The 26,573-nt window shown below is 66.7% G+C and overlaps 2 protein-coding genes across 2 annotated transcripts; both read right to left on the reverse strand.

Annotated features, from left to right (window-relative positions):
* Positions 1 to 613: 613 nt before the first annotated feature.
* On the reverse strand, positions 614 to 9,577 carry LOC135883439 (intestinal-type alkaline phosphatase-like). Its single transcript, XM_065410549.1, has 11 exons — positions 9,508 to 9,577; positions 6,810 to 6,926; positions 6,288 to 6,403; positions 5,541 to 5,715; positions 5,020 to 5,192; positions 4,361 to 4,495; positions 3,151 to 3,223; positions 2,828 to 2,962; positions 2,182 to 2,373; positions 1,560 to 1,676; positions 614 to 894 (listed from the first exon to the last, which is right to left on the reverse strand). Exons 1-11 carry the CDS (start codon positions 9,575 to 9,577, stop codon positions 614 to 616), a joined length of 1,584 nt encoding a protein of 527 aa, XP_065266621.1.
* Positions 9,578 to 13,511: 3,934 nt separating this feature from the next.
* LOC135883428 (alkaline phosphatase-like) lies at positions 13,512 to 25,636 on the reverse strand. Its single transcript, XM_065410533.1, has 11 exons — positions 25,549 to 25,636; positions 20,736 to 20,852; positions 18,769 to 18,884; positions 17,880 to 18,054; positions 17,436 to 17,608; positions 16,500 to 16,634; positions 16,159 to 16,228; positions 15,444 to 15,578; positions 14,662 to 14,853; positions 14,077 to 14,193; positions 13,512 to 13,798 (listed from the first exon to the last, which is right to left on the reverse strand). Exons 1-11 carry the CDS (start codon positions 25,634 to 25,636, stop codon positions 13,512 to 13,514), a joined length of 1,605 nt encoding a protein of 534 aa, XP_065266605.1.
* Between the last annotated feature and the right edge of the window lie 937 nt (positions 25,637 to 26,573).

Genomic DNA, 26,573 nt, shown 5'->3' on the forward strand with positions numbered 1-26,573 from the left:
CCCTCCCCAGCACAGGGCGCCTGCTGGAACCTCTCCCCACAGTGCCCCCTGGAGTCCTTCCCCCTCCACATAGCACCCCCTAGAGTCCACCACACACACACACACAGTGCCCCCTGGAGTCCATCCCTCCCCCACAGCGCCCCTTGGAGTCCATCCACCCCTTAGAGTCCACCGCCCCCACACACACAGCACCCCCTGGAGTCCATCGCCCCCCACAGTGCCCCCTGGAGTCCACCACACACATACACACACACACAGAGCGCCCCCTGGAGTCCCCACCAGCAGCTGCCTGGAGTCCCTCCCCCCTCCACACACACAGCACCCCCTGCAGTGCCCCCCCACACACACACACAGTTTCTTCCACTCAGAAAGCAGCAGGCCATTTGGTCACTGGAATCTCTTTGTTCAAAGCAGGCAGCAATCCCCCCTCCCCGGGCTGTGAGCCCCCCGACAACTGGTGTCCAAGGGGGTTGGTGCCACTCACATGGAATCCCCCACCCCCTTGCAGGGAGCGGGCGGGCTGTCGCCCTCTTGTGGCTGCAGCCAGCACAGCCCAGCGCTGCAGGCACAGGGGGCTGCGGGGGACGGGCTCTCTCCTGGGCGGGGGGAGGGGCTAGTTGAGCAGTGGCAGGAGCAGGGACCCCAGCAGGAGGGGCAGGAGGCCGGTGCTGGCGCGGGCAGAGTTCGGCTGCGTGGTGCCCGGGTTGGACTGCGGGCACTCCGTGTAGGGCTCCAGGCAGGCGGCGTAGGCCATGACGTGGGCGACGTAGGTCTGCTCCTGCACCCCGTGGAAGAGGTGGGCCATGGGCCCCTTGGCCATGATGGCCACGTCCTCGCCGCCATGCGTTTCCGAGCTCAGGGGCACGGCCGCCTGCTGCAGGTACCCGTTCTCCCCTGGGAGAAGGGCAAAGAGAGCGTAAGGGCCCCACGAGTCACTGCCCCCCCAATTTCCTGCTTCCTGGGGCGGGGGCACTGGTATCTGGGCAGAGCCCATGCCCGCCCGTGCTATACAGTCAGTGCCACCGGCTGGCAGCAGCACCGGTGCTGGCGCGGGCAGAGTTCGGCTGCGTGGTGCCCGGGTTGGACTGCGGGCACTCCGTGTAGGGCTCCAGGCAGGCGGCGTAGGCCATGACGTGGGCGACGTAGGTCTGCTCCTGCACCCCGTGGAAGAGGTGGGCCATGGGCCCCTTGGCCATGATGGCCACGTCCTCGCCGCCATGCGTTTCCGAGCTCAGGGGCACGGCCGCCTGCTGCAGGTACCCGTTCTCCCCTGGGAGAAGGGCAAAGAGAGCGTAAGGGCCCCACGAGTCACTGCCCCCCCAATTTCCTGCTTCCTGGGGCGGGGGCACTGGTATCTGGGCAGAGCCCATGCCCGCCCGTGCTATACAGTCAGTGCCACCGGCTGGCAGCAGCACCAGGGGCATAGCTGGAAACGCCAGCTCTGTGCTGGGCACTGGGGGTGAAAGTCTGGCAGGGGGGGACCCCTGTGCCCCCACACTCACCCCCCCATCAGCTCTCCTGCCAGCATCGCCCTCCCACACCACGGCGGGGCCCCTTACCACTCTCGGAGCTGTTGACGGCGGGCCGGCCCGTGACAGTGATCTGGTAGCCGGGCCCATTCCCATAGAGGATGGACGTGTACGACTTGCCGTCCAAGGCCAGTTTGGGAGCCAAGCCTGGGGGAACGGGGAACCAAGCGAGAGATCAGACCCAAGCCGGGGCGTCCTGGAGCAGCGTTAAGCCACCATGCCCTGGATGGTCCCTGGGACAGCACAGAAGTCCCCGGGGTGTCGGGCAATACCCCGCAAAGGGCAGTGTAGCCAGCAGCGGGGCAGCCACAGACTGGAGCGGGTGGATCTGCCACTCCACAGTCCTGCAGGTCCCTGGGCAGGGGCAACATGGGCCCCCCAGCTCCAAGGAGCCCCTGGGCCCAATCCCTGCTCTGCCAATGGCCTCCATGGGGCAGAGGCCTCAGCTGACCCGTATCCCTCAGCCGCCCGGGTACCTGCCCTCAGCTGTGCCGCGAGCAGAGCTCGAACCCATGGCCCACCGTGCAGAGCAGCTTGCACCCCCCAGCGGGGAGCAGGAGCATCCTCAGCCCATCCAAGGGGGCCAGGCATGTGTGGGCCCAAAGCCCCGGGGTGCTGGTGTTGAGACCCCCCTCCAGCCCAGGGATCGTACCGAAGATGGAGCTGCCCCGCAACGTGTAGCCGCCGAAGCTGAAGACGTGCGAGTGGTCGGCTGTCACCACGGTGAGGGTCTCGGCTTCCTTCGTCAGCTCGCCCGCCCTCTGGATGGCGTGGTCGAACTCCACGGCTTCCGTCAGCGCCCGCTGGGCGACGCCGTCATGGTGCCCGTGGTCAATCCTGCCTCGTGGAGAGAGACCGGGCAGGGGTTAGCCGCAGAGGGGGGCGTCTCGGGGGCCTCGAATGCAGCTCTCCCCTCCCCCCCGTACGATCACACTGGGGTGATTCGGCCTGTAAGAGGCACCTGTGGGTGGGGATGGGCGGCCTCCAGCCCCCTCAGGCTGCGGCAAGACCTCTCCCTCTGCGCTCCCCAAGCAGGCTCTGGCTCCTCAGTGTGACCGGCGCGCACGGTGATGGGCTGCAGGGGCCTCCCATGGCCAGAGTCCCCCAGTGCTCCTGCCCCTCAACCTGGGACGCCAGGTCCCCTCTGAGGAACACGGGCAGCTCCTGGCCACCCCCTCCCACGAGCCCAGGCTGGGGAGCGCGGGGAACGCCCAGCCCTGGGCCCCTCTGCACCCCCCGATGGCAGCCGTCTGGGCTGGGACAGCTGCCCCCCATGGCCTGCCCCAAGCCCCACTTATCTTCCACAAAGAGGTAGAAGCCCCGGGGGTTCCTGCTGAGGATCTGGATGGCCGCCTCCGTCATCTCGGTGAGGGACGGGTCCAGGGTGGAGTTCCGCAGGAGGTCGTACTTCATGTCGCCAGGCTCAAAGAGGCCTGAAGGGGGAACAGAGACCAAATGGGGGCGCGCGCTGGGAGTGGGGCCAAAGGCTGCAAATGGCCATGGGGGCTGGGAGCGGGCAGGTGAAGGGGGAGCCGGACATGCCACCCTGAGCAGCCAGAGAAGGGGGCAGAGGCTGCCCGGGGGGGGGGGGCCCGAAGGGGGAGGATTCGGGGCCCATTACCCATCAGGTGCGACACGGACGGGTCACTGGCAGCGCTGAGCAGGGCCGTCCTGTTCCACACGTACCTGGCGCCCTAGGGAACGAACCCAAGAGCTGGTCACTGGGTGCCCAGGCAGGGCTGCGTGTGCCACCATCCCAGCACATGCACATCGCCAGCCGGGCCCCTGCCCAGCCCTCCCATCTGCACCCACCAACCCTGCGCCCGGGGGGCCCTGCCCAGCCCTCCCATCTGCACCCACCAACCCTGTGCCCGGGGGGCCCTGCCCAGCCCTTACACCTGCACCCACCAACCCTGCGCCCGGGGGGCCCTGCCCAGCCCTTACACCTGCACCCACCAGCTCTGCGCCCGGGGGGCCCTGCCCAGCCCTCCCGTCTGCACCCACCAACCCTGCGCCCGGGGGGCTCTGCCCAGCCCTCCCATCTGCACCCACCAACCCTGCGCCCGGGGGGCTCTGCCCAGCCCTCCCATCTGCACCCACCAACCCTGTGCCCGGGGGGCCCTGCCCAGCCCTTACACCTGCACCCACCAGCTCTGCGCCCGGGGGGCCCTGCCCAGCCCTCCCGTCTGCACCCACCAACCTTGCGCCCAGGGGGCCCTGCCCAGCCCTCCCGTCTCCACCCACCCAGCCCCACACCCGGGGGGCCCTGCCCAGCCCTCCCGTCTGCACCCACCCAGCCACATACCCAGGGGGCCCTGCATGCCCAGCCAGGCTTCTGCCCAGCCCTCCTGTCTGCACCCACCAGCCCTGTGCCCAGGGGGGCCCTGCATCACCAGCCAGGCCCTGCCCAGCCCTCTTGACTGCACCCACCAGCCCCATGCCCAGGGGGAACCCTGCATCACCAGCCGGGCCCCTGCTTAGCCCTCCCATCTGCACCCACCAGCCCTGCGCCCAGGGGGTCCTGCCCAGCCCTTATGCCTGCACCCACCAGCCCTGCACTTGGGGGACCCTGCATCGCTAACTAGGCCCCGCCCAGCCCTCCTGCGCCCGGGGGGCCCTGCATCACCAGCCGGGCCTCTGCCCAGCCCTCCCGTCTGCACCCACCCAACCCCATACCCGGGAGGCCCTGCATTGCCAGCCAGGTTCCAGCCTGCCCCTCCAGGAAGATGCACACGGCTGCACCGATCTGAGCTGCTGTCCAATGTGGGGAGCGAACTGGGATGACCAGCCCCAGCCTCTCGGCTGCCTCCTGGCCCCGACGCGCCAGTCACCTGCTTAGACTCCAGCCACAGGGTGATGAGGTTCTTGTCGTCTTTGCGGATCCCATTCTGGGCGGCGTTGCTGGGGTACTCGGGGTCCGGGGTCCCCATGGGGGTCATGTACTTCCGCCCGCCCCCCAGGATCACCTGGCCGGGAGATGGACAGAGACAGCACGTTCCACCAGCCCCTCTAAACCCTGGGCGAGGGCTGAGCGGGCAAAGCCCCTTGGCCTCCGTCCCGCCCCACACCAGCCAGGGTCCCCTCTGGGGTTCCCCATGGAGCCTGACCGGTGTCTTGGGGGGGGTGGCTGGGTGTAGTGGGCGGGGGGGAGCTCACACACCCTGCCCTTCCCCTGCCTAAGGGGGACGCCCGTCTGTGGGGCCGAGGGGAGCTCAGGCCCCGTGGCCGGGCTTGCATGGAGAGTGGGCAGCCCAGCGAGGAAGAAGTTGGCTTGGCTGGGGCTCTCGCACTGGCTGTCTCCTCTCCTCCATCCTGCCCGTGGCGGGCACACGGAGCAGAGGTGGGGAACCAGCCGGCCACATCTCCCCTCAGGAACCAGGCCCGGGCGGGCACGCGCTGCATTGCGGAGTGGGAGGGGGGCATTCGGGGCGGGGGGCGGCTGTATGGGGCAGCGGTTGCCCAGCGATGCCCATGGGGTGCAGCCACTCACGGTGAAGTCGACGTTGTGGACAAGCTGCCAGGCGATGTCCTTGCAGTTCTCCTGCAGGGCAGCAGCCGGCATGCTGGCGTCGGCGTACCAGTCCCTGTTCACCACGTGGGCGTAGTTCCCCGCGGGGGAGGCGTGCTGCACCCGCGTCGTGGTCACGATCCCCACCGACTTCCCTGCCAGAGAACGGCCGGACACTGAGCGCTAACCGCCCACCCCCTGTACTGTCCCTGCAGACGCGGCTACATCCGGGAGCCGGACACTGGAGAATCCAGCCCATCTGCCAGCCTCGTCGCAGGTGGGCTAACCCATTGCCTGGCACCGGAGCCAGGACTCGAACCCAGACCCTCCCTGCTGCCACAGCTGGGGGGTCCCTGGCTGGCACTGAGCTGGGAAACCCTCCTGCCGTTTGTGCCGTGCCCACAGGCCTGTCGGCAGCCTCTGAGCAGTGCCAGCGCTGCACCCCCGCATCCCCCAGCTGCTGGAGCCCGCTGGCTCCCTGCCCGCCCCGGCCGTCCCCTTACCTGCTCGCTGGGCTCTCTGCAGCACGGACACGACCTCGTTGCCCAGCGTGGTGTTGCACTGGGAATGCTTGGCCGCGGCACTCACCCCGATGGTCTGGTAGTTGGCCTTCACCCCGCAAAGGTAGGCCGTGGCTGTGCCCGCGCTGTCCGGCACCTGCCGGTCCACGTTGTAGGTCTGCAAAGTTCACGGGAGAGCATCAGATGAGGGGCTCCAGGGGATGGGGAGGGGACCACCACCCCCAGACCTGGGCTCAGTACTTCCCGGGCACTCGGGGCCCACGGGCCATGTGGTATGGGAAAGTGCTCCCAGCCCACCTGGCTATGGGGTCTCGGCCCTCCCGGCTGTGGGGGGTCCCTCTTGCCAATGCAGCCTGTCCCTTCCCTGCCCCAGCCTTTCAGGGAGACAATTGCCCCATGCAGGGCCCAGAAAATCAGCCTCCATCCCTCCGGCTGGGAGTGGATTTGGGAATCCCCTCCCAACCTCTCCACAGCCAGCCCCCTCCCCACACCCCAGGGTCTGCCCCAGCCTTTCGCCAGTGAGCGGGGGAAGGGGCCCCGGGCTGGGGGGCTGCACCCCGCCCAGTCCCACTGAGCAGCAGGGGCCCTGGGGTCTCTCCCAGCAGGAGCTGCCCGTGGCGCCCAAGCCAGAGCCGGGCATCACTCCCTGCCCGAGGCCCTGGCGGCACCAGGCGGGGTAGTGGCAGCAGCTCCGGGGTGACAGGCAGCACCCGAGGGTGAAGATGGCACCTTGGAGAGCGCCACATAGGGGAAGGCATCCATGGCGAGCGGCGTCTCGGGGCCCAGCTTCCCCTGCAGCTGCCCCTTGAGGATCCGTGTGGCGGTGATGGTCGGGACCCCCATTCCTGGGCAGGGAGAGAGACCGAGCCCATCAGAGCCAGGCATCACCACGGGCCTCCCTTCCCCCCCATGTGTAGCCTCCCAGTCCCCCTGGGACGGTCCCAGCACCACCCATGTGCCCCCACCCCGCCCCCTGCAGTCACAGGACACTGCCTCCTTCCCCGTCCCCCCAGCAAGCCATCAGTGCCGCCTCAGAGCACCGAACCGTGACCCACGCCCGGCACCCCACACGCTAGGGGAGTCCGGCTGAGGTGGCTGCTTCCACCTGTGAGCCAGCGCCCCGGGGGCGGGGTGAGGGGCAGCTGGGTTCCCACAACCCAGCAAGGATGGGGAAGAGCCCAGAGCAGGCAGAGCAGCTGGTGAGGATGCCAGCGGGCGGTGGGGTGGGGGGTGGATGTTCCTTTGACTCACCGTCCCCGAGGAAGAGGATCAGGTTCTTGGCCTGAGAATTCATGGGCTGGAGTTTGAGGGTCGCTTTGATGGCCTCCGCTGCCTGCTGGTTCCAGAACGCGGGGTTCTCCTCCTCCGCTTTGGGGAGACACGGGGAGGGGGGGGCAGAGTCAGGGGAGGGGGGTAAACCCTGACAGCAGCCAGCTTTACCCACCACTCGTGGGTGTTGGGAACGGCCCAGCCCACAATGGGGCCCTTACACCAGGGCACATGCCAAGCCGGGCACGGCCATGCAACAGCTGCAAACCAGTGCGGGAGCCAGGCGTGGCACCTCCTAGCCAGAGCCAGGGCCTGGCTTGCACCTCTCCTGCCGGGCTCGGGCTGCCCTGGGCATGCCGGGCTCACAGACAGACGAGGATGCTGAGCCCTTAGGTGCCGAACTGGCCCCGACAGCTCCTGAGCGTGACATTGGCACCCCAACTCAGCAGCGCTCACAGTGCTAGGGGACGCCCAGCCATGACCCGTCGTGGTACCCGGGACCCATGGTGCCCCAGGGAGGCCCCTGCCCTCTGGCTGAGCGGGACACTGGGATGATTTGCTGACAGAAAGGGCAATTTTTGTGCAATTGATATTTTGCACAGGAAAATCTGGATTTTTCCCGACGTTTCCGATTGTTTCCCATTGAGTGTTGGTGCCGGGTGGGTCCGGCCCAGGCGAGATGCTCTGTGTTAATTTCCAAGCAGTTCAATAGAACGCTAATTGCATTTCCCAGCGTCCCATTCGCTCCCCTGGGCTGGGGTCCCGGGAGGACTACATCTCCCACCATGCAATGCAGAGTCCCGCTGATTGAGCTGCGTGGTGCATCATGGGGGATGTAGTCTGCCCAGGGCACTTGGCCTGTAGAGTGAATTGGGGCCTCAAGCACCACACCTTCAGCTCCCAGAAGGCAATGCGCCACGACGTGACAATGCCATTCAGTGTCGATCTGGCTCCAAACGAAGCTGGCCTTGGAGCCAGGTTTTGCAGAATTTCCTTGCTGGGATTTTAACTTTTCGCCCCTGATTTGGCACGAAACTGAATGCCAGGCGGTGGGAATGGGACCAGGCCAACATGGACTTAGTTCAGTCCAGCCCTTGGCAAGTGGTCCAGGGGATGCGCGGGGGGGGGGCAGGAGGGAGCTCCCTCTCAGCACGTCTCAGCCCTTAGAGCCTAGCCTCGTTCCCAGGGGCTGGGAGTTTGTTCAGGGTGCCCAGCTAAGGAGCTGGGAGGAGGGTGTCCAGGAACCGGGAGGTCTGTTTGGGGTGCATGGCCGGGGAGGGAGCTGGGGGGCAGGTGGGGGAAGGAGCCAGCAGCTGGAAGGGGGAGGCTGTCTGAGCTGTCTGGGGAGCTTGTGGGGACGGCAGCAGCTGGGAGCAGGAGCCCTACAATAAATCTGAGGTGGCGCCATTAGACGCCACCAGCTGGTGCATGAGCAGCCCTGGCAAGCAGGACCCCTCACACCGGGGCGAAGGGGGAGGTTGGTAGTATGTTTATGCCTGTGTGCGCCTCAGTTTCCCTCTGTGTTTGCAGTGCTGTGTGCAGCTAGTGAAGGGTTAAACAGCTGTTCCAGGGCCGGTGTGTGTGAGCGCCATGGTGCTGGCTGCGGTGCATGAAGGGGGCATGAAAACTGGCTGAAACCAACCCAGCTCAATGGAGACAAAGCCGAGGGGAGCCCCACTGGCCGGGACGTTCACACCTAGCAATCCCCACCCCAGAGGCAGGCGCTTCCCCCAGCGCCGGGCCGGGAAGCAGAGGGAAGGGGAAGGTGGCAGGGTTGCGAGCTGGCCTTTGCACTCCCAACTCCACCCCGGCACGAAGGGCTCCGGGCTGGCGCCAGCGAGCATCCAGATGGCCTCGACTGCAACGTGGCGCTGCCCTGCCTGGATGCCCTCTAACCCTCGCCTCTCTGTGCCAGCCGGAGGGCTCTCAGCGACTGGGTGCCCGGGAACCAGTACACGGCTACCTCGGTTTGCCAAGGCTGCCGGTGTCGCCACAGACACTGCCTGGGAGCTCGGCGCTCCGATGGGCACAGGTCGGACAGGGTCTGGCTGGGCTGGGTTCCCTGCAGGGAGCCATGAAGCACTGGGGCCAGGTCTGGAGTCGTGGGGCCCCCAGTCCTGCCCCTGTGGAACTGGGGGGTCCTTGGGCTCCAGCCCACTGCACGGGACGCTCCCACGGAACTGGCGAGACCCAGTCGATCCGTGACACGGCTGCTCCCCTGAGGGCAGAAACCCGGTGCCCGGCCCAGGGGGATGGAGGGGGGCGTCCCCAGGAGGTGAATCCATCTCCCCTTCTCCCCCCACCCCTGACAGCCCAGTTAACCCTTTCTGAGCTGCGTGATGGCAAACACCTCCGAGACGCCCTCAGCCAGCCGCCAACGCCCTCGCCCGCGTCTTCCCCCAGTGCCAGCCGCCGGAGCCCCCCGAGGGGCCTGGGTCAGGCGGGGGTTTGAGTCACTACAGGTCTTGGAGCGATGAGTTAGTGGCCCCTGCTCAGCGCCCAGCCCAGGATCCCGGACCAGCCGATGCCTCCCCTGAACAGCCTGGGTGAGCTCTGCCACGCGTCAGCCGGATCCATCGCGCCGTCTCGCAGCCACTCCCGGTGCTTGGCCTCGGGCCAGAGACATCCACGCCCAGCGTGGGGGGGGGAATCGCCCCTTGGGGAAGGGAGGCTGGTTTACCTGGGATGGCGGCACTGGCATAGGACAGCCAGGCCCCGAGGCAGAGCAGGACGGGCGCAGGGAGCCGCATGGCAAAGACGGGAGCAGCGGGGAAGCCGCGCGGTGCCTGTGACAGGCTGTGCCCGGGCCCGCGGTAATGGCCCCATTCTCTAGGGGACTTTGGACTCAGACTTGCTCCCTAACCCCATTAGCATGCGTGGGCACAGCCCCGGGACGGACTTTGCAGCCCACGGGCACGAGGCCCTGCCGGAGGGCAGTGATTAGAGATCGCAGACTCAGCACCCGCCCAGCCTCCCCGACGGGGAGGGAGCTGCGAGGCACGGCTGCTGCGGAGCTGGGGGTTCAAGGCCAGGCGCCCCCAAACCTGGGCCCAGGCTGGCTGCTGGCCTCACTTTGCATAATTGCTAACGAGGAGGGAGGAGGGGGAGCTGGATTTGCAGGGTGAGGGAAGGGGGGAGGGATGTGTGTCTTATCATCCTCTTGTCTCCAGATAACCAATCAGCCATGAGGAACCAAGTCACCGGCTCAGGCAGGGTCCGTGGCCAGGCTTGGGCCCGTGCCAAGATTCACTTCCCAGCCAGCGTTACCGGCAGGGCCCCCCCGGTCCTTGGACCCCATGCTGCTCCTTAGCAGGTGTGCAGCAAGCCCTGCCCAACACACCCTACCCAACCCCCCACGTCCACCCTACTGAAACCCCTGCCCCTGCCCACGCCCCTGCCTTCACCCTTCCCAAACCCCTGCACTCACCCAGCCCCCACCCCCACTCTACCCAAACCCCCGCCCTGCCCCTGCCCCACACAAACCCCCACCCTGCCCACGCCCCTGCCCTACCCAAACCCCTGCACTCACCCTGCCCCTGCCCCCGCCCTACCCAAACCCCTGCCCCACCCCTGCCCTGCCCATACCCTACCCAACCCCCCGTGCCCACCCTACTGAAACCCCTGCCCTGCCCACGCCCCTGTGCCCACCCAACCCAAACCCCCGCCCTGCCCGTGCCCCTGAACCCACCCAACCCAAATCCCCGTCCCCACCCTGCCCGCACCCCTGCACCCGCCCTGTCCAGGTCCCCGTGGCAGGTCCCCACCCCACCCCACCCACCCTGCCTGCTGCCTCATGCCAGCCTCACACCCGCCCTGCCCATATAGCTGCCCTGCCAGCGCCCACCCTGGCTGCATCCTCACATCAGCCCTGCTCAGATCCCCACGCCTGTGCCCACCCTGCCCACACCCTCCTGTGCCCACCCTTCCCACGCCCCTCCCTCCTGCGCCCCCACCCGTGCCCACCCAGGCCACCCCCTTCTGTGCCCATCCTGCCCACGCCATCCTGTGCCCACCCTTCCCATGCCCCTGCCCTCCTGCACCCCCACCCTTGTGCCCTCCCTTCCCACATCCCCACCCTCCTGCGCCCCCACCTGTGCCCCCTTCCCTCCCTCCTGCACCCCCATCCCTGTGCCCACCCATCCCACCCCCTCCCTCCTGCACCCCCACCTGTGCCCACCCTGCCCACACCCTCCTGTGCCCACCCTTCCCACCCCCTCCCTCCTGTGCCCCCACCCCTGCGCCCGCCCTTCCCACGTCCCCACCCTCCTGCACCCCCCACCCCTGTGCCCGCCCCGCCCCCTGCAGGCGCGATTGTTGCAGGGGTTTGGGCCCAGAGGAGCTGTTCGCCGCTGACCGTTGATTTCAGCCCAGAGGTTCATAGTCCCCAAGCGGCTGGTTTTGGAGGGGGGGGGTTTGCGGATGAACAAAGGCCCCCCCGGCCCTTCCTGCACCTCTAATTGCCCCCCTCCCCGCAGACCTAGTGGGGGCAGCTCCAATGGGGGCCTCCCCCCAGGCTTGCAGGAGTGGGGGGGGACTCACTCGGGGGGGGAGGGCTCAGCAGCTCAGAGCTGCCCCCTCCCCTGCTGAGAGTAATGTGCTCTGTGGGGGGGTCAGCCCTGAGCTGGGCTTTTCCTCCAGCCCCGCCCCCCCCGGAATAATTCTACAGGCCAAGCAGCTTCTCCCCCCTCTGAAGCTGGGGGCGGGGATGGGGGGAGACCCTGGCGCTCACAGCAGCAGAGCTGATGGGCTGCCTGCCCCAGGAGGCGGGAGAAATGGCCAGACATCACCAGGGCCAGGGACTGCTGCTGGCAGATGGGTGCCCATGGACAAAGCTGGGGTAGCAGGGGGCTGTGGGTCAGGAGTGAGGGGCACCTCCAGCGTGTGGGGGGACCCAGCTGGGGAGTAGCAGGCAGGCTGGGGGCGAGCGTTGCCGAAGATGGAGGGTGGGAGGCGCCTGCCCACCCCAGCGCTGAGCGGGGACTCACCAAACCCAGCCACGGAGACTGGAAGAGGAAACAGCAAACGCCCCGAGCCCCTGGGCTGAGATCTCACCCAGCCCAGGGCAGCGGCTCCCTTGCTGGGTCAGACCCCGCCGCCCCCCAGTGGCAGGGCCTTGTCGCTTACTCACAGGGAGCCCCCCGCCACGGCACGGACCCCGGCAAACAGCCAGGGCACCGCCGGGCACAGCGAAACCAGGGCTGGGCTCCAGGCTGGTGCCGGCCAGTGATCCCTGACCGGGAGCGCTGGGTGAGCAGAAGCCTCCAGCACCGAGACCGCTCGACAGCAGCGCTGGGCCGTTACCGGTGCCAATGGTCCCGCTGCCCGCTACAAAGCACAGCTTGGCCGGTTTAAGCTGCGTCCACACGGTTCGCGGCTGCGGCCTGAGCCCCAGCTGGGTAGGGAGCCAGGAGCCAGCGGGAACAGGAGCCGTCGCAGCCACAGAGCGGTAACATGGAGAGGTGCCACCCCCCACTCCCTGCCCCGATGTGGTCCCTTTCCCAAGCAACGGCAAAGGCGTCGCCCCAAGGGCCGAGCTGCACGTGAATGGGTCGCGCCCGGGGCGTTTACAGAAACGGGGAGGGGTCGTGACTGTGCCGGGGGGGAGGGGGGCTGTAATGTCCGGGGGGATTCCAGCCAAGCGACGCCTGCCCCTACCCAGGGTTGCCAACTTTCTAATCCCTGAAAAGCAAACCCCCCTGCCCAGCCTCTTCCTCAGAGGCCCCACCCCCTGCCCCACCTGTGTCCCCCCCACCCCTCCCCGCCCCATCCCCCAGGATTCACCTGCTGCCTGCAGAGCTGGGCTGGGAGGAGGAGATGCAGAGCCTGCCCAGGCGGGGGCCAATCCCTGGAGCGAGGGGCCGTGGGGAGGAAATCGGGGTACAGCAGGGTGAGGGGGGGCAGACAGGTTACCCCGTTCTCAGCCAATGGGATCTGCAGAGCCGGGGCTCGGGGTACAGCAGGGTGAGGGGGGACAGACAGGTTACCCCGTTCTCAGCCAATGGGAGCTGCAGAGCCGGGGCTCGGGGTACAGCAGGGTGAGGGGGGGCAGACAGGTTACCCCGTTCTCAGCCAATGGGAGCTGCAGAGCCGGGGCTCGGGGCAGTGCCTGCAGGCGGGGGCAGTGCGCAGAGCCCCTCTGGCCGCCCCCCCCCGCCTAGGAGCCGGAGGGACATGCCGCCGCTTCCCGGGAACTGTGTGCCAACCGGACTTTCAGCCGCCCAGTCAGCCGTGCTGACCAGACGCTGCCAGTTTCCCTCTTCGACTGGCCGTTCCGGTCGCAAGCTGGACACCTGGCATCTCTACGCCCCTCAGCTGCTGTGCCGCGGGGGAGCCGGTGCCGGGAGCGTTGTGGTACCACACAGCCAGGATGCTGCAAGCCTTGCAGTGCCTGGCACAGAGGTACGCGTTGCTAGTGGCTCCCGTCAGGAGGGGTGGGGGCAACCGTCCGGCAAAATAAGAGTTGTGGGTAATAACAAAACGGCAGCAGATTTTATTTCCGGGGTGGCTGGGAGAGCAGGAGACTGTTACAAAATTATATACACGGGCAAGCGAGAGCGTCTCTCTCGTGTGGTACCAGGGGAGGGCCGGGGTCGACCCAGCCCCGCAGCCTGGGGGCGCTGGCTGCTCTGCTAGCAGAGAGCATGGGGGGGTCCCCCAGGCCTGGCCGAGATCAACGTCCGGCTGTCACATCCTCAGCAGGAGGGAGGCCACCCCCAGGGCGAGCAGCAGGAGGCTGGGGGGCTGGCCAAGGCCCAGGCTGCCTGACCTGCCGTTCGGTGCCGGGCACTCGGGGCCCACGTGGTAGGGCTCCAGGCAGCCGGCGTATGCCAGGACGTGGGCCACGTAGTTCTGCTCCTGCACCCCGTGGAAGAGGTGGGCCATGGGGCCCTTGGCCATTATAGCGACGTCCTCACCGGCGTGGGTCTCGGTGTCCAGGGGCACGGCCGCCTGCTGCCGGTAATCCTTGTCCTCTGCCCGGGCGATGGGGGGACAGAGGGGTCGTGAGTCATGAGACCGTCTCCCAGCAGCTCCCAATGCCTCCCCAGACCCAGAGCTGGTGGCGGGAGCTGGTGGGCTCAGGCGTGACTGAGGCAAGCCCAGTGCAGTGACCACCCCCCCTCCATGCCTCCTCCCCAGTGCCTCGGGGCTGGCATACACCTCCCTGAGTGAGGGGCCCAGCACCCTCCCCCGGGGCACCCTGATGGCGGGGCGGATTCTGGGCCCAGCTGGGGCGGGCAGCGGCACTTACCGATGGGCAGGCTGCTCACGTCCGGACGGCTCCCGTTCGCGATGGCGTAGCCCGGCCCGTTCCCGTACAATATGCTGGTGTACGGCCGCTTGTCCTCAGCCTTCTTGGGTGCCAGGCCTGTCACGCACCCGGGGAGACGTCAGCAGACCCTCGGCTGGCTCGCCATGGGAGCCCCAGGCTGACACAACCCCCTCCCGGCTGGGCACTGGACATGCCATGGCCATAACTGGATGCCCGGGGCGGCACCCACAGCTCAGTGTCCGCAGCAGAGCCCAACTATGGGTGGGGGGTTGAGGCTTAGAGATACCAGGCCTGGGACAGCAGGGGGCTGCGTGTCGGGAGTGAGGAGCACTGGCATAGCTAGGAGGGAGGGGGCTGCGGGTTGTGAGAGGGGCACTGGCAGAGCCGGGGGGGAGAGGGGGCTGCGGGTCGGGAGGGAGGGGCACTGGCAGAGCCGGGGGGGAGAGGGGGCTGCGGGTTGGGAGGGAGGGGCACTGGCAGAGCTGGGGGGAGGGTACTTGCCCTATCACCTACGAGTACTGAATCTCAGAGAGGGTCTCCACCCCCCCGGGAGCCCCCGCTCACCGAAGATGCTGTTGCCGCGGGGCGTGCTGCCGCCGAAGCTGAAGACGTGCGAGTGGTCGGCCGTCACCACGGTGAGGGTCTCCGAGGCGCTGGTCAGCTCGGCGGCGCGGGCCACGGCCCGGTCCAGCATGACAGCTTCGCTCAGTGCCTGCTTGGCTCTGCTGCTGTGGTGCCCGTGGTCGATCCTGCCTCGTGCAGAAGGGAGAGGGAGCCCATCACGCCCCCACCCTTCACCCCCCCGCAGGGAAACCCCAGCCCCCCCTCCAATCCCCTGCCTAGGCACCGGGCTGGCGTCTACCCCTGGGGCAGACATCATGGCTTTGTCGCCTGGCATCGCTGGTAGGGTTGTCAGGCGTCCGGTTGTTGAGCCCTCACCCCCCATTTCTGGCCCCGCCCCGGAGCCTGCACCCCCTCCTGCACTCCAACCCCCTGCCCCAGTCCAGTGAAAATGAGCTAGTGAGCGAGGGTGGGGGAGAGCAAGCGATGGAGCGGGGATGGAGTGGGTGGGGGCGGGGCCTCGGAGAAGAGGCGGGGCAGAGGCAGGGGTGTTGGGTTTTCTGCAATCAGAAAGTTGGCACTCCTAATCACAGGATGGCTTGTAACTCGCCCCCGGCGCGCTGCCGACCCCCCCCCCGCAGCAGAACGCACAGCCGGCGGGAGGGGCTGGGCCGGGGGGAGGGGGCGCGCTCTCAGCCGGCGGGTGGGGCTGGGCCCGGGGGTGGGGGGGTCCCTGTGCTCTCAGCCAGCGGGAGGGGCTGGGCCGGCTCCATGGGGCAACTCATCTTCCACAAAGAGGAAGAAGCCGCGGGGATTCCTGCGCAGGATACGGATGGCTTTCTCCGTCATCTCCACGATGGAGGGGTCCGTGCTGGCGTTGCGGTTCAGCTCGTACTTCATGTCCTTGGGCTCAAAGAGACCTGCCGGGATGAGCCGCCAACGTCAGGGCCTCGGAGTGCTGCCCGGGGGCCCGGCCTGTCCGGTACCGGGGCTGCGGGGGGACCGGCCCTGGGAGAAGGATCCTATTCACCCGGGCCTGACACCCGCCCAGCCACTGGGACAGCTGTGACCAGCCCGGCCCCCTGCCCGTCTGGGGGCTCGTTCTCTCTCTGGCATCCCAGCCTGGCCGGGGCTGGCAGTGCCAAGGGGCTGGCCCACTCTGTGCCCCTGGGCCAGCAGTGGGGTGCATGCGGCTCTGAAGGCCAGCCCCACACAGAGGCCGAGCGGATCCCTGAATGCAACGAATTTACATGAGATGGTCCCCAAGGGACCTCGGACGCCAGCCCCCTCCTGCCTGCGGCGGGGCTGGTGCTCGGGCCAGGGAGCTCCCTGCGGTGGGGGACCGAGCCCCGGGGTGCCCTGCTCAGCCGGGGTTTGTTCCCCCACGTTGCTGTACGGACAAGCCCGGCTAACGGCACCGCGCGGGCAGCGAGGGGGCGGCACTACCCGCCGCGGCCAGCCAAGGAGCACGGGCAGCCCCGGCCCGGCCGGCACCCTTACCCAGGAGGTAGTCGGTGGAGTTCTCATCAACGGCGTCCAGGCCTTCCTTGTTCCAGACGTACCGCGCCCCCTGCCACCAGAACAGACACGGCTCAGGCAGCCGCCCGTGGGGCACACCCAGAGCAGCCATGCCAGGCCACGCCCAGTGCATCTCTGCCCCACGTACGGGCTCCCCCCTGGAGCGTGTCACAGGCACGCCCAGGCCCGCAAAGCATGTCGTTCACATGCATGCCCATGGGAGCACACAGCGTGTGACTGTCCCATAGGCGATCCAGCCGGGTGCGTTCGGGGCCACCCCCCATCCCTGCCCCTCTGCTTGGGGGCATGGGCAGAGCTGGTACCTCCTTGGCACTGAGCCACCTCTCCACCAGGTCAAGTCCATCCTTCCTTGTCCCGCTCTGCTTTGGGTCCGTCGGGTACTCGGGGTCCGGGGTCTTCCGGGGAGTCATGTACATCCTCCCACCGCCCAGAATCACCTGCAGACGGGGGGGGGGGGGAAGAGTCCAGCCGTCAGCGGCACCGGAGCCCAGTGCGCCCCGACACCCCCACGGGCCGGACCAGAGCCCTGGCCGGGAGCCAGCCGCACCACGGCAGCGCCCCCTCTGGCCGACATGGGGAGTGCAGGGACCTGCTGGGCAGGGAAGCCCCATCCAGGCTCTCATGACAAACCACTGGCTGGGATATAGGCCCCCCGGCAGGAAAGCAGGGCCCCATAACGGCACCCCCTCCCCCGGGGGGCCGGGCTCTGGGGAAGGGGGCAGAGCCCTGCTGGCGGGGGGGGGGCGGGGGCTCAGAGGCAGCCAGAAGAGCCAATATTGTGTCGTTGGGATGAACAGAGCCGGCTGCAGCAGGGGACGGGGCAGCTGGCATGCAGCATCCCTGCGGGGGGAGCCCCCTGTGAGCCCCCCCATGGACCCCAGGGAAAGAGCCGGCTCTGTCCCCTGCTCCCATCCCCACAATGCCCCAGCCGGGCGCAGGGAATCAACAGCCAGACGCGAAGGCTGAACCGTCACGGCCTGCTGGGGTGTGAGCTCAGCACCCGGGTGCAGATCAGCCCAGCTGGGCAGGGTCAGACACCACGGCGTGCCAGGAGGTCACAGGGATGCCACAAGATCTGTGCTTGCTGGAGAGGTCTCTCCCCTACCCCCGGCCATGTGGCAGGCGGTCCCTGCCCCCAAGTGGTTTGCTGGGGGCTAGGTCCCAGCTGGCCTTGCAGGGCCGGGAGGTGCCCGCTCCATGCCCCGGGCCCCACGCCCCACAACACCACGGCAGCTCACGTTGATGTCTGTGTTGTGCACCAGCTGGTACGCGATGTCTTTGCAGCCCTGCCTGATGGCCTCCTTGGGCAGGTCGGCGTCGCTGTACCACTCCCGGTTGACCACGTGGGCATAGGACGCGCCCGGCGAGGCGTGCTGCACGCGGGTGGTCGTCACGATGCCCACCGACTTGCCTGCCACACCGGAGGGGAGGGCGGGTTACTGCTGGTCTCTGCTGGGCAGCCTCCGTACGCAGCAGAAGGGGGTGATCAGTGCCCAGGCTGGTGCCAGCAAGTCCTGGCTCTGTCGTGCCAATGGCTACGGGAGAGGGGGCACAGACAGGGAGGGCAAAATGTGCCCCAAGCTGGGCTGGGTCAGAGAGATCCCAGGCGGCACTACCCATGCTGGCAGGGCAGCTCCCTGGCACTGCCCGTGGTGCGGGCACCCTCCCCGGTGCTCTCTTACCCGACTGCTTGGCCCGGTGCAGGATGGAGTGGACCTCGTTGCCCCACGTGGTGTTGCATTTGCCGTAGACGGCGGCGGCACTCACCCCCAGGGTTTTGGCGTTGGCCTTCACCCCGCACAGGTAGGCGGTGCCGGTGCCCGCGCTGTCGGGCACCTGCCGGTCCACGTTGTACGTCTGCAAGACAGCAAGGGGCCGGGAACAGGCGCTGGGGGCAGCTGGCACAGCCCGTGCCCCGGGAGCGTTCCCGGACAGCTGGGGACATCTCACCCGGCGGGAGGACTGAACGGTGGAGCCAGATGTCCAGGGGATTTGGGACCCTCCCACCCCCGCAGGGCTCCTCCCGGCTGCTACGCAGACCCCCAGCGGCGAGGCCCACGGCCATCTGCGAGCTCCCACCCCACAGGGGAACCCAGCCTGTGGGCGCAGGGCACAGTACGTGGGGGTGACCCCAGGCCAGCTCCACCCCCGCAGTCTGGGTCCGAAGTCACCTCCCCCTCCCGGCTCTCACCGCATCACAGGCCAACCCCCCCCTCGCCCCAGCCCTGCCAACCCCCTGCTCTGCTCTCATCCGTACCCCGCTTCCCTAGACCCTCCCTGCCCGCGCTGGGGCACCCTACCTCGCGCCAGCTGCCCAGGGCAGGGAAGGCCGACGGCTGCGTGGCGACTTTCCCCTTGCTGATGGGCCGGCTCCCAGAGCGTGGGGGGGATGGGGGCCCCGGGCCTCCAGAGCCAAGCCGTGAGCCCGGTGGGCATAGCGGTGCCCAGGGGGCAGAGGGCTAGGCTTGGCCTGATGCCGAGGCTCGTTCAGAGCCGCCCCAGGGCTCTGCTGAGGGCCAGCTCCAGAGTCCGGTGCTCTCTGCCCCGTCCTTCCCGGGGCCGGGCACTCACCTTGGCGAGGGCGACGTAGGGGAAGGTCTCCATGGCCAGCCGGCTGTCCTCGCCGGGCCCTCCCTCCAGCTGCCCCTTGTAGATCCGAGCGGCGGAGACGGTGGAGATTCCCATGCCTGCAAGCCCAGCACCAGCCCAGCATTAGCACTGCAGCCTCGGGGGCTGACGGGGGGCAGTCAATGGGCACAGCCCGGAGCCAGTCCCTGCCGCTCCTGGATCGGCCAGCGGGGGGCGCCGCTGAGCTGCCTCTGGGGCTGGTGGGAGCCACTGTTACCACTAGTGAAAGCAGGGGGGAGATGCCCAGCAGACCCCATCCCCGTGCGAGGATCCCTCTCCTCTGGGCAGGTCACGGGGCCAGCGGGCACTGGGCCTGGAGCGGGCGAGGCAGCGCTCTCCGTGCAGGCCGGGGGCTACCACGCAGAGCCCCCGCATTCCCCTGACACAGCCCCTGCCCAGGCAGCCCTGTCTGCACGGCCGGGGACTGAGGATCCTGATCCCACGCTGGCCCCGGCGCCCCCTGCTGGATGGACTCAGAACCGTGCGCTGGCAGGGCAAAGGCCTTGTACAGCTACCGGCTCTCACAGTCGCTGCCGTAACCCCGGGGTCCATGCAGCCCAGTGGGCTCAGCACCGGCCCAGGGTCTGAAGTGCCTCAATTCTCTTCCCAGCTCTGCTAGCTGACTCTGCCCTCAGTGCCTCAGTTTCCCCACCCGTGACGTGGGGTGCTGAGCCTGCCCCGGGGCTGAGCGTGCTCAGTGCTGCCAGCGAGCCGGACCTGGCCGGCCAGCGCACAGGGACGGACTGTGGTTAGGAGAGGAATTTTAGCTTTGGTCCTGGCACAGGTGGCTCCGGCTGGATGGGGCCAAGGTTGGGCTGACCCCGCGCCCCGGAGCGACTCGCAGCCCCCGCCTGGAGTTACGAGCTTCCCTGGCCACATTAGCCAGGCCCACACCCCTCCCCTCCGGCAGCCAGGGCTCGCTTTGCAGAAATGCCGGCGGGCCACGGGGCATCAAGCAGCGCCCAGGGAGGGAGCAGCCGAGGTCAGAGGAGGGGAGGGCAGAGCAGGGCGGGGCTGAAGGGGGGAGGGGGGGAGGGATGGCACAGTGGGACTGAAGCGGGGTGGGGGAGGGCAGAGCGCGGCAGGATTCAAGGGGGGAGGGGAGGGCAGAGCCGAGCCCTTTGAAGTAGCTGCGGAGCATGGTTGGGGGGGAGGAGGAAAGAAGACAACTGGGGGGGGTCCTACAGCTGCGATGGTGGGGGTCCCCGGGGGCTAGGACAGGAGCAGCCCCCCCATCCCTCACTCCAGGAAGGATCTCCCTGGGTTGGTAGGATTCTGCCCCATGCCAGGTCACTGCCTCCCCCCCCCGAGCCAGCCCCCCTCCCCCCAGGGAGAGCCGCGTGGCCACAGCAGGCACCCAGCCCCTCCAAACAGCCGGCCACGGCCATGCCCGGCGACCTTCACCCTCCCCAGCCGCTGTCCAGGGCAGCGCTATCCCTAGGCCGCTGCTGGGGACACTGAGGCACAGGGTGGGGCCCCTGGCCGGATGCGCCGTGGGGAGAGGAGCCCTCCCGGCCAGGCCTTGCCGCCATCTAGGGGCAGAGAAGCCGCAATCGCTGCTCCATCGGCTACCAGCCGGCAGGGAAGAGCGACAAGGCTGAGCCTGGAGCATTCACCCCCGGGCCCCTCCCCGGGCACCCGCGCCCTGCCGGCTAACGCTGCCCCATGCCCAGCGCGGGGGGCAGGTTCCTGCTGCAAATCAAACTCTGCGAGGGCCGGTGAGTGGCTGGAAACAGAGACCCCCTGTTCCCTCAGGGAGCCCCGGGCTCCCCTGGCCAAGCTGCCGGTGCAGCCCCTTGGCTGGGGGCGGCCGGGTACCCGGCCCCGGGGGGCACCAGGCTAGGCTTGGTGGGCAAAGGCAGATTAGAAGGAGGAGGGACCCAGTGCCAGCAGGTGGGCACTGCACTCACCGTCGCCCAGGAAGAGAACGATGTTCTTGGCACGGCGGGTCACGGGTGCCAGGGTCAGCGCTGACTCCAGCGTCCTCCTGGCTCTCTCATTCCAGTAGGCGGGGACCTTCTCGTCCTCTGAAAGGCAGGGGGGGCGCGGGGGTCAGGGCCTGGACACAGCGCGCCCTCCTACCCAGAGCAGGGGGCGGATGAGCGGGCACCAGCCACATCACCCTGCTCAGCCGAGCCACGGCACGCCCCATCCGGGCTGGGAGAGCGGACGGCAGCCAGCGTGACCGACGCAGCCTGCTTCAGAATGGGGGGGCCTTCCCATGGGGGTGGGAGTCCGGGCAATGTCCCCCAGGACAGACAGCTCCAGGTCTTCCCGAGACGGATGAGGATTTTAGCCACTGATCCTGCTAAGCCGGCGTCTAGCTGCTGGGAAGCGCTCCCCTACCCCTCCAGCACAGCCCTGCTCCTGGCAGTTAACCGGCACCCGCTGGAGACAGGCCCTGTGCCCACAGCCGCCTCCTACAGCAACCCAAGCCCCGGGAACCCCTTGCTCAGGGTCTGGATTGTCAGCACAGCCCACCCAGCACTGTCACCCTGCTTCACACCAGGGCCACTTGCACCTTCCTGGGGGAGACAGCTCCCACAGCTCCGGCCAGCGGAGAATCAACCTGAGCTGCTTGCAGTACGGGGTCTATGTCGCACAGCTGAGCAGTTCTGGTTCCATCCAGCAGAGGGCGCAGCGGTGCCCAGGCACACGAGTTCACTGGGGGTTTTGCATGAGATTTGGGCGCAGGGCGTCGTCCGCGGCGCTGAAATGATGGGAGATCTGGTCGCCCGTGATGTTTCTACCTCCTGGGAGCTGGAACGCAGGGAAAAGCCCAGATCCTGCGTCTTCCAGCCCCACCCAGGGCTCCTTGTGCCATTAAAGAATCAGGGCAACACAGGTCAAACAGCGCCCCCTAGAGCACGAGCTGTGCCGGGTTTCCTCAAACGTTGCCCCCCTCAGTGCTCGGAATCACCCAGAGTGGGGCTGGGAATTCGGTGCTTCCTCCCCGTTTGGGGCTGCCCCGCGGGTGGCATGACCCACAGCAGGGGCAGGATTTTACAGGCAGGTTCCCGTGGGGAGATTTAAAGAGCAAATGCTGCCAACGGGGCTTTGATCAGGCCAGCCTCCGGCACCGTTTTCCACCATGCTGGGCTCAGCCGAGGGGCCGGCTTGCACAGTACGAGGGGGGGGATTACGCCCCCACCCCCTCGCCATGGGGGCCCTCGTCTCCACCTCTAGATGAGGCCCCAAGTGCCAGCGCGATGCACTGCTCCCTCTCAGTTAAACAATGGACAACCCCCTCCATATGCACCAGCACAGGCGGTTGCGTTAATCAACACAGCCTGCAGGGGGAGCCAGAGAGCACACGATTTTGATTTTGTCTAGGCCCTACATAAACTGTTTGTCTCTCTCTTTTTTTCTAATTCGGGGCTTTTCACTGGGCCAAACTCCTGGCTGATGTCAACTGTCACACACCTCCTGGAGCCACGCCAGTTTACGCCAGTGGAGAATCTGGCCCAGCATCTCCCGAGAACCTTAAATAATCTGCCCTGGCAACTCCCCTCCCCTCCCGTTCCCCAGCCCCGGGTTTTCAATTCCACAGCGCCCGTCCCTGCAGCATTTCAGCAGCCCGGCTGCAGCGGGAAAGACAGATTGGGGCGTAACACAGACAGATGCTGGCCACACGACCTGTGGCTCCCGGCAGCCGCTGGATCATTCAGCTGGTGATGAATGAGACACTATGCGCTGGGCCGGGGGAGAAAAGCTGCTGGAGTGGAGGGGGTGGGGTTGGGGGCCTGGGCCGACACTCACTGGCTGTACGTGCCCATGCCACATCACCCTGCCTCCCATCCTGTGCAATGCGAGGCCTCCTCTGCCTTCTCCCTGCAGAGCCTGGGACGGGTGTGGGCTCCACACTGCCCCCTGCTGGCGAGCACGGTGAGGGCAAAGCTCAGGAGGCCTGAACCGGAGTGGGCACCTGGTCAGCTGTGAGAAGCACCCAGGACTTGTGAGATTCCCCCACAAGAGCAGCCTGTGGCTCACCCACAGAGGCAGGTGCCGTCCGGGCTGCTGCCCGGCGCTCAGGAGAGACACGGACCCGGGGGGGAGGGGATCTGCAGAGCGACCCCTCCTCGCTCCGGGTTCGTCAAACAAGACCCGCTAGGTCCCCCCGCCCTCTTCCCAAACCCGGAGCCACCCGCCTCCTGTCTCACGCCCAGCACTTCCAAGAGCTCCGGCGCATGCCCACACCCGCTGCCCGCCGGCCCCCCCGAGCGCCCCCACCTCAGCAACCGACAGACAGCAGCCTCCGTGCGGCACCAGCCAAGGGAGCGTGGGGACCCCGGTGCATACCAGGGTGATCACCTGAGAACAGAGCTCCCCCCGAGGGGACCGTGCCAGGGCAGCGGGAGAGCTGCTCTGGAGGGGGACAGGGGAGGGCTCAGAGAAAGGCCTTTCACCTCTCTGCAAAGCAGCTACACATGAGGGGCTGAACTGAACCCCCAGCCGGACCCCGTCACGCTGCCCAGCCACTCTGGCCTACAACCCATGTGGGGACACTGACCAGGGGCACAATTCCCAAAGGATGATCCCCTGTACAATGGGGAAACTGAGGCACAGAATGGGGCAGCGACTTGCCCAAGGCCACCTGGCAGCCCAGTGGTCGAGTCAGGTCTCCTGCCTCCCAGTCCAAAGCCCTAGTCACTAGGCCCAATCTCATTTGCTGTCAACAGGCCCTGCACCCCCAGCTCTCTGAGGCGCTTTTTAAAACCCCGTCCTAGGGCAGGAGTCTCTGCCCCAAGGCACCTCCACGGCAGCTCCGTGGCTAGCCCTGCCCCTCAGTGCTCCCCTACCCCCCACTGCTGGGTGTGAGCAGCTGCCAGGGCGGGGTGGGGGAGCACGGCCCATTGCACCGTTTGGGGGAACAGTCTGGAGCCCCGTTCAGCCCCACCTGCGTCGGCCCATCCCAGACACATCCCAAAAGGCCTTCCGCGCAAGACAGGCGCCCAGACACTGCGGTAACAGGAGCCCAGCAACTCCCTAGACAGACGTCCCCCCTCCCCTGCGGATTCCCGGCGCCGTGCTGACCTGGGGGCGGGACCAGCGTCCTCGCTGGCTGGCTGCCCCGCCACGCACAGCGGTTCTCAGACTGTGGTTCGGGACCCCAAAGTGGGTCATGACCCCATTTCAATGGGGTCGCCAGGGCTGGCTTTGACTTACTGGGACCCAGGGCCAAATTCAGAGCCCCACCGCCCGGGCAGGGGGCTCAGGGCCCAGTCCCTGCACTGGAGTTGTGCAGTAATTTCTGTTGCCAGAAGGGGGGGCGGTGCAGGGGAGTTTGAGCTGGACTAAGGTGGCAGAGGGCTCCAGAGAGCGGGGGGCATTGGAGACCCGTTATCGGAAAGCCCCCTCCTCCGAAGACAGCATGAGCCAAGTGATTCAAAACCCCTATCTTAACAGCCTGGCAGGTAAACGCCCGAAGACAGCCCTGCTGCTCCAGACAAGGGTCTTGCCTGCCTCCGGACAACCCGACAAGCAGTGGGACGGGATCTGCTTTCCCATGGCACACGCTCCATGAAAGCCCCATACATCAATAGCACGTGAAGGCCCCGAAAGGATTGACGGATGTTCCAGGAAAGGACAGCGGGTGTCTCACAACCAGCAGAGGAAGCTGCTGCTTGTTGATGGCTGTGAACAACCCCGGTGACCTGTTAGATTCTGTAACAAGCAAATAGCTATTGACGGACTCTACTAACCCCTTCCACGCTGTTCACCTCCAGAACCTGCCCAGAAAGCAGGAGCTGCTTCTCCGTCTCTACCAAGGAGAGAAGTGTGTGTGTGTGTGTGTGTCTGTCTGTCTCTTTTATTGGCCCATCTTCTGTTGGGGGAAGGCACCAGCTTTCAAGCTCCCCCAGATGACTTCTTCAGCTCAGTGCAAGAAAGCTGGTCCCTTCCCCCAGCAGAAGGGCCAATAAAAGATTCCCCCCCCCCCCACCTTGTCTCTCTCATATCCTGGGACCAACCCGGCTACCACAGCAGGGCAAACAAGGAAAGGATTTGCAACTAGACCCCTCAGCACGCTGGGGAGCACTGTATAATGGCCAGATGGGCTTAATAGATCATAGACTATCAGGGTTGGAAGGGACCTCAGGAGGTCATCTAGTCCAACCCCCTGCTCAAAGCAGGACCAATCCCAACAAAATCATCCCAGCCAGGGCTTTGTCAAGCCAGGCCTCTCTGTACGTCTCCGTTGTGTTTACCAGTCAACTCTATTGCTACTACATCAAACTCTGGAACATGAGGGATCCCCACCCGCCCATGCATTGTTCGGATGCACCACCAGCCCCAGCGAGCTCTGCCCCTACATCGTTCTGTCTTTACCAGGAGGATTTCAGTGCCCGGGCAGTGAAGCAGCAGCAGTTTGTGGCGTGCCATCCTGGCTTTGCTGCTGGCGTCACCAAGGCACCGGGACAACAAGGTGTCGGCAGTGGGTGCCCCCAGCTCTAGCCCAGGGAGAGCAAATCTGCCCCACGGACCCCCCCTTCCAAAAGACAAACCCCTCTCCCAAGGCGACGCTTCCCCCTCTTTCAAACGTCGGCCAGGACAGCGGATCTGTAGCTTGACTCACCCCTACCTTTAGCTGGCTGCTTCAGGGCCAATACAGTGTGACAAGACACCCACCCGTCTGACAAAGCAGCAGAGGTTTCCAGCTGAAAAAGCCCCCTCCCTCGCCGTACAAATCAGCCTTTCAGGCCAGGCGGAAAGTTTGCTTCTCACCTAAAGAGGCAGGTGCAGCAGCGAGGCCAGCGGCAAGGCAGAGGTAGACACAGATGCCGGCAGTGGCCAGGTGTGGCCGCGAGCTCATTTTGCAGCTGCCGGGGGAATCCCTACGCAAACTCTGCCGTCTCTCCCAAGGAGAAGGAGCTGTCTCTTTATAGACGCTTCCTTTCACCTTTGGACCGTCTGGCACATTGCCCAATGCGTCGGGGTGGTAAAGTCCTGCAGCAGAGGGCGAAAGAAGCGTTGATCACATTCAAGGAAACAATCTCCCGGGAGGGCCAGCAGCGGGGGAGCTGGGCTGATGGCTCTGCTCCCCCTTCCACCCGGCAGAGTGGCCAGCGCTTGGCTCTGCTAATGGCTGTCCACTCCGGCCATTGCAAAGACCCCGGCCAAGCATTCTGTTGTCCCCCCCCCCGCCCCGGCGCACGTCTTACCCCGGAGATCACGGTGTCACCATCGAAAGCGCAAAGCCATTGCTTGAGATTCGAGACCCCCCCGCAGGACAAGGCGTTTGCGTGGGGCGGTGCAGGGTGAGAGATCCAGGCCTGCTCTGAGCACGCTGGCTCAATAACCCCTTGGGAGGAGCAGTAAAAGCTTTGGCCCCTCTGATAAGAGGGCTGAGCTATTTAACTTGCAAACGAAGGAGGCGGCTTTGCAGTCACAAAAGAAACTTGTGAGTAAATCGCAGACCCTGTTCCTGCCCAAATTCCAACCCTGCCCAGCTCCTTCGTCGGCCTGACTGGCAACTGGATCCTCTCCTGAGCCAGCGTCATTGGTGCCTGCGCCCTCGCTCCACCCCAGCGATGGACGAAGCGACGTCCACGCGGATCTTTAGTGTGGACACGGGCAAAGCCAAGCCAGAGTGATCAGAGGGATGGGCCTGGCAGGGTCTGTCTCGGTTCTAGCCCTGTCTCTGCCACTGACAGGAATTAGGTAATTCATGGAGGGCAGGTCCACCAATGGCTATTAGCCAAGATGGGCAGGGAGGCAACCCCCTGCTCCGGGTGTCCCTAAACCTCTGA

The sequence above is a fragment of the Emys orbicularis genome, chromosome 9 (assembly GCF_028017835.1).
Source record: "Emys orbicularis isolate rEmyOrb1 chromosome 9, rEmyOrb1.hap1, whole genome shotgun sequence".
NCBI classification, from domain to species: Eukaryota; Metazoa; Chordata; order Testudines; family Emydidae; genus Emys; species Emys orbicularis.